This window comes from Palaemon carinicauda, chromosome 34 (genome assembly GCF_036898095.1).
Source record: "Palaemon carinicauda isolate YSFRI2023 chromosome 34, ASM3689809v2, whole genome shotgun sequence".
Classification (NCBI taxonomy): domain Eukaryota; kingdom Metazoa; phylum Arthropoda; class Malacostraca; order Decapoda; family Palaemonidae; genus Palaemon; species Palaemon carinicauda.
The window spans coordinates 30,167,695-30,175,194 of NC_090758.1; the positions used below are offsets into that span (position 1 = coordinate 30,167,695).

Sequence of the window (7,500 nt, forward strand, 5' to 3'; positions counted from 1 at the left end):
TTCCCGAACTAGATGTGTCCTTAGGTATTGGGCTATCGGGAGCCAATGCTATAGCTGGTGCTGGGGGACGGTATTCTTATTCCAAACCTGCATTAGGATTTGATATCAGGCAGTCAGGGGCAGCTGCTAAAGCAGCCAGTTCTGGTCCAATAATCCTTTCAGCCTCAGGTGGACCTGTTAACCTAGGAGCTGCACTTGGATCAAAAGGATTAGGAGGATATTAGACGTTGGTTTAGGTGGAAGTGACTAATTTAGAGGTCCTGGTTAAGATTGATGAGCTGGTATCAGCAGAACCTCTTTAGAGGGAAGAGCTGGAATAGGGCCTTATTTTAGCTGATAGGTGTCCCCATTACTAGGATGACTGGTGACACATGGAGATGTACTTGCCCTAGGCGAGGCCACTCCACCTTTTCAATCGGAGCTACCATTAGGATTGATAAATAAGGAATAAACAATAAGGATCTTGACAATGACGGGGACCTAGACATCACAGTTGTACTATCCTCAGGATCACTATTTACGACCAAAAATTTAAAGCTATAGGTTATTAGCCTTCACAAATAAAAGTTTGGAATTTTATGTATCTTACCGTTGCCTATAATAATCATCTTGATGAATACATTGATATCTGGAAGAAATGACTCCGTAATTTTTTATAAATTCTCATAACCTTTGCTTACCTATAGGCTGAATTTTTCTCTCAGGATATGCTACTTGTATTCCACAGTTTCACTCTAAGTTCATTATAGTATTTCCTGAAGGAATGTTATGCCATTTCCCGTAAACTCTTTTCTATTTATACATTATATTCTTTGAGAACCTCATGTTGACCATAACCAAAAGCATTTTTGTTGTACTTGTAAATAGTTGTATAGATAGAGATATTATATATAGCAACAGTGAATTTTTCTTTTTGAAAACCACCTTTTCTTCACCAAAATTTGGAATTGTTCAATATATACTATTTCTTTCACCATATCGTTATGAATATTGTTTTCTTTTTTTTTGCTCAAGTCTGTTTATGTGTATTTTTATATGTAAATAAAGTTATTCTCTATGTAATGTGGTGTTTATGTTACCTTATGTGGAGTTTTATAAGTATAACCAACATTTTACATATGTATGGCACTTTAATATTCGGTGCCACAGACAACAATAGAGTTAATTGAAATAATCTGGTGATGGAAAATTGCCCAGTTATTCAAAGAAATTATGGATTGAGGTATATATATATATATATATATATATATATATATATATATATATATATATATATATATATATATACATATAAATTTGGTATATGTACACACATATATATAATATATACCTGTACATATGTTTGTATGTATATATACACACATATATAGATATATATGATATATATATTTCTCTATATATATGTATGTATATATATCATATAATATATATATATATATATATATATATATATATATATATATATATATATATATATACATATATATATATATATATATATATATATATATATACATATATATATATATATATATATATATATATATATATATATATATATATATATATATATATTTCAGGCTTTCGGTAATCGATATTTCATTAGATATTAGTAGTATACAGTCCGACATTTAAACGTGGATTTGAAGAAATTCTTAAGATTAATAACAACAAAAAGCATTTATTCATAAATTGACACCACATACCTGTTTGTACTAACAGGAGAGTTTCTAGTTAAATTTGAAGCTGTTTTTTCAAAATGTTATCAAATATTTTTAGGAAGAAACGATTATAAAATTTCAAGATAGGTTTAGAAAACGGTTTAGGATAAATGAGTCAAATATAAAGATAGGATTATGAAAATATGTTCACAAATATGTCGCTGATGCTTGGTAACAGTAGGTAAAACTAGAGAGACTGGTAAAAGAGTAGATTGAAAGCCAACCTATATAAAACAGACAATAAAATCTAGGGGAGACTGGTAAAAGAATAGATAGGAAATTAACCTATACAAAAAAGAGAATAAAACCTAAGGAATACAAAGATATTTGAGATGATATGTAGGGATGAACATTGGAGGTTTAATTAGAAGATGTTTGGCTAATAAAATAACCGCATACTATAATATGTGAAGGAAGCAATGTGGTAGGAGCTTTGCAAAAGATTTGGAGCAAAGAAAATTATCGAGTGAGAAAAAGTTGGTTCTTTATATAAGAGATGCTGACACTGTTCTTTTGACATGGAAAATGCTGAATTGGATGGACAATTCAGAAAATGGATGTAGAATACTGATGTTGCATATAAAATGGCAATGTTAAATGTGAAAGTTTGAAGCAGGATGGGAAATTTCGAAGTTGGATGTGAAATGTTAATATTGGATGTGAAATTGTAAAGTTAGATGTGACATGCTGATGTTGGATGGTTTTGGAAAGTTGATCTTTGATGTAAAAAGGCAATGTTAGATGTGAAATTATAAAATTGGATGTACAATTTTTAATTTGAATAAGGAATTTCGAAGCTGGATGTAAAATTTTGAGATTAGATGTGAGTTTCTGAAATTGTATGTGAAATGCAGATCTTGGATGTTAAATGTCGATGGTGGATGCGGCAGTCTGATAATTGATGTGGAATTCTGAAATTGGATGTGAAATGCCAATGTTGGATGCAAGTGAAAGCAACCCAATGGAAGCTGCTAATATTGACTGCTTACACATTCTACTTTCAATCGTCTTTACTGTCGAGAAAACAGGTGACCAAAGGCTTAAGGATAAAGTGAATTTTGACGGTTTTGAAAGAAAAGGGAGACAGGAACCTTGAAAATATTGGCTTGATTGAAAAATGTACAAGGGAATCTGCAAAGTCTAAGTGATAAATTTTTCTCGTATATAAGTATGTAAGAGATGCGTGTAAGCCTCCTGTTTAAGTGTTATATATTAGATAACTTTGGCAGGGGCATGTAGTCAACACTTGATAAAGGATTCACGGGGTTAGAGGAAATATTGGTGAGCAAGTTTACTTATCAATGCTCTGGTACTAGCCTTTGGAGACCAAAAATAATTTTAAGTCTCCCCCAAAAGGTAGCCTATTGGTAACTTCACTGCCTGGTGATCACCAAACTGGGGTCCGAGTCCCGCTCAAACTCGTTAGTTCCTTTAGTGTGTGCAACCTCAACAGCCTTATGAGCTAATGGTCGGGGGTGGAGTTTTGAGGGAGCATATAGGTCTACCTACTGAGTCTTCAGCAGCCATTACATGGCCCTCCCTTGTCCTAGTTTGGGTCGAGAGGGTGCTTGGGTGCTGATCATATGTATATATGGTCAGTCTTTAGGGCATTGTCCTGCTTGCTAAGGAACTGTCACTGTCCCTTGCCTTTGTCATTCATGATTGACCTTTAAAATTTTAAAGAGGTTTTGAAGAAGGAAAAACTTGTTTGAGGGGGGAGGTGTTGCTGTGCAGTTTCCAGGACCCTTCCTCCCTAGCTTTGCACAGGGTTGTAAGGCAATTGTTTTCTTACATGGTAAAACGTAGTAGGTTTAATAATAATAATATATTTTAATTTGACTTGTATTCAACTATTAATCTATGGAGACAAGCATAAATGTGTTTGTTGATGGCTTAAAAATACGTAACATTAAAACATCTACATACACATTATGTAAGACTACGCACAAGTGATTGCGTATGTAAGCAGTTGTACCTTCTATGAACCAACGCCCGGGTACCAACGCATGCGAAATGGGCAGGCATTAACTCTCAAGTGAAAGGCATAACTGCAGACGCCCTTAACTCTTTCCCAACTACATATTTCCTCACCATTTCGTTCGCTATTTCCCACCTTTAACTACTATTCTGTTCCTTTCTATGATCACCATGACTCAGGGCGTCTGGACTTTGGATAGAGACGACCTGGAAGGAAGTACTTCTAAAAGGTTACCTGCGGTTAGAACAGCAACGTCATCATAGGTCACCTTTGTATTGGTGGAAGAGCGGTTGGACTCTATTCGTTTTTTTTATGACTTTTTGAAAGTAAAAATGGGTTAGGTATTGATTAATGGTAGGTATGTTGCAAAATGTCGGTGGTATTAAATTTTTTTTTTTATTGTAATTTATTATCCTTACTAGTGATGATTTTTTTTTTTTATTTTTTTTTTCAAGTACTGTGACCTTATAGTTAATCTAAACCCCGGGTAGCAAACAAGCGTTTATTGCAAAATGTCAGAGAATCATATATTTTCTTAGGGTTCATGTGCCCATAATAACAATTAATTACGAAATCTTAAGCACGTTCTGTTTCTTTCCCATGGATAATTTTACGTCTGTATTTTCTATGAAATAATCTATATTATTTCCCATGTTATTGTACGTCTGTTTGGACACAAAAATCAACGAAATATTTTGTAATAACCTTTGGGTAAGCACATGTAAACTCGCCTTAAATCTCTTGACTGTACTAAATTTCTAGTGAAAATCGCACAAAATTATCTTAATCAACTTCGTAAATACTTTATATTGTATATGTATATGTCTATTAATTTTCCAAACTTTTAACTAGGATCCACAAGGCACTAGAAGAGTTGGAAGACCCAGGCCTATATGGCTAAGGAGTATGAAGCCCAAAGTCGGAGATAATGAATGGAAAAATATTGAATCAAATGCACAAAATATAGACGACTAGCGAAATCTAACCAAGGCCTTAGGCGTAGGAGGAGTTGATGATGGTGCTGATGATGATAATATTTATATTAATAAAAAAAATGGGTGATAGAAGTGTTAGCTTACTCCAATTGTAACAAATAATATGAAAATTGTATCAAATAGCACCATGTAACTACTGCATATATTTATCACTTGCAAAAGCAGTGACATAACAACAATGTTTACGAAATTAATGTTATGGTAAATTATATAACATATTAGACACCAGATATTAATGAGACATTCAACCCTGTACTGACATTATGTAGAAAATAGAATGTAATTTTTTTCACTTGATATATAAAGACTAGTGTACATGACTCGTCAAAATGGATTAAACCCTTCCCTTCCTTTTCCTCTTTCTTAGCTAGTCCTTCTCCCCCCCCCTACCCGAGGGACAGGGAGAGACCGATTAGTCATACATATGTCAGGGGTTCAGATCGTGACCTTATATTAACAGCAATTAACGGCCTTTGGTAGCCAATGTGGTAACATCCCTGTCTGGCGAACCACAGACTGTGGCTCGAGTCCCAATAAAACTTGTTAGTTTCTTTGTCACCGCAACCTCACCATCCTTTTGAGCTGAGGATGGGGGGTTTGGTGGAGCCTATAGGTCTATCTGTAGAGTCATCAGCAGCCATTGCCTGGCCCTCTTTGGTCCTAGCTTGGGTGGATAGGTGGCTTGGGCGCTGAACTTACGATACATATGGTCAAGTATCTAGGGCATTGTCCTGCTTACTGGGGTAATATCACTGACCCATGCCTCTGCCATTCACGAGGGACATTTAGACCTTCATTAGCAATAATAGTTACTAAAATAAATAAATTAGGACGTTTTAAAAGAATAAACACGGCATATGCCTAAATAAATGAAAATAACTCTTAAGAAACTTATAAAATATATGTACAGGAAGACATTAGCAACAAGAGCTTTAGTAAAAAGCCCAAAAGGATAGGAAAAATAATGCTTGAAAAAGTTTAAGAAAAAAATTCAATTCATTTTCAAAATTGTCTGTCATCACGTGATATTGCAAAAGTTCACGTTTCGCAAAAATATTTCTTTTTGAAAATCACGGTCAGATTCCCACGAGTAAATTTCAGTGTCAAGTTTAATGTTGAATTCAGTTACGCTTTCTTTAAAACACTTTTTATTCTTGGTGTCTTCTTCGAATTCCAAAATCTTTATTTACTCTTCCTGTTTCATTTTCCAAAATTTGTATTTGTTCTTTCTATTCTTGTATATATTTTATATTTTTTTAGCTGGTTGTATAATATAAAACCTTGATCAAATTGCCTTTATTCAAGACCGTCTTGGTTCCCTATATCTGTATTTTAATTTACATATATATATATATATATATATATATATATGCATATATATATATATATACACACACACACACACACATATATATATATGTATATATATACATATATATACATATATAATATATATATATATATATATATACACAATTATTCATATATATATATATATATATATATTTATGTATATATATATATATATATATATATATACATATATATATATATATATATATCTATCTATCTATCTATCTATCTATCTATATATATATATATATATATATATTGTAACATTGTAACATTCTGTATATTATAAATTCATGTTATTTGTAATTACTTTTTTGAAAAAAATTCTCTTCTTTTTTTTTAATTTTTCCTTAGTTTGTATAGATTAAACTAAAATTAACTGATTGTATGATATAAATCTTTGTTTATGTCTTATTTAAAGAAAATTCTGCCCTATTGTCTTTATCAAATTAAAACATTTCCTTATTCTATTCCAGTGTGTTTTTTTTATATTTTCTTTGTTAGATATCAAAATTTTACTTATTTTTTTTATTACCTTTTTCAGATATTCCAGCAATATCCCGATTGTTGCTTTATCATGAAATTTTTTATCATATTTTTTGGAATTAATTTTATTTGCTTGATATTTTTGAACATTTCCTTGAACTTCCCTTTTCCTAATGTTCTATTTCGAGAATAATTTTTGTTTTTCTTTTCCAATTTTGGATTCTTGTTATTTTTGAACAATGTGATTTTTATATTTCATAATTTTCTATTTTAAACATATCTTTTTTTTTTGTATTTCTTTACAATTAATACATTCATATGTTCATTCATATGATGCCACTCTACATCATATTATTTCGTCTATAATTCTTGCTTAGTCGGCTTTTCCGACTAAGGTTGTAGCTTAGGAAGTAATAATAATAATAATAATAATAATAATAATAATAATAATAATAATAATATTAATAATCGTGATATATAAGTAAATTATAATGATAATAATAATAATAATAATAATAATAATAATAATAATAATAATAATAATAATAATAATAATAATAATAACAATAATAACAATAATGCTAATAATAATAATAAAGAAATAATAAAATAATAATAATAATATTTATAATAATAATAATAATAATAATAATAATATTAATAAAAATATTCTAAAGTTTATTAAAAGTAATTTTCAGCTAACCTATATATTCAAAATAACTTATTTCATCTTTTTCAATATCTACATCAAGCCTCGAACTCTCTCTTTAACCCTGGAGAAAGCTCAAATTTGGTAAATAAAACTATAGAGATTTTATTTAGAATATACCTTTAGGGAGTAAGACAGCGGGGCATACATAAATTTTCTTGACTTCAGTAGATAGTGGTATTCAGTTATAGCTGATTTGATTTATAGGAGGTAAGCAAATAGGGATCTAAAAGGAAGCAATTGGGAGCAAAGTACCAT

General features: G+C 30.9%; 1 protein-coding gene across 1 annotated transcript in view; it reads left to right on the forward strand.

The window, feature by feature from the left end:
• LOC137626597 (uncharacterized) overlaps positions 1-1,024 on the forward strand; it is a 4,718-nt gene extending 3,694 nt beyond the window's left edge. The window contains exon 4 of the mRNA XM_068357621.1: positions 1-1,024. This exon is cut by the window's left edge and continues 481 nt beyond it. Within this exon, the coding sequence (XP_068213722.1) occupies positions 1-224 (224 nt within the window). The 3' untranslated portion in view covers positions 225-1,024.
• Positions 1,025-7,500: the final 6,476 nt, after the last annotated feature.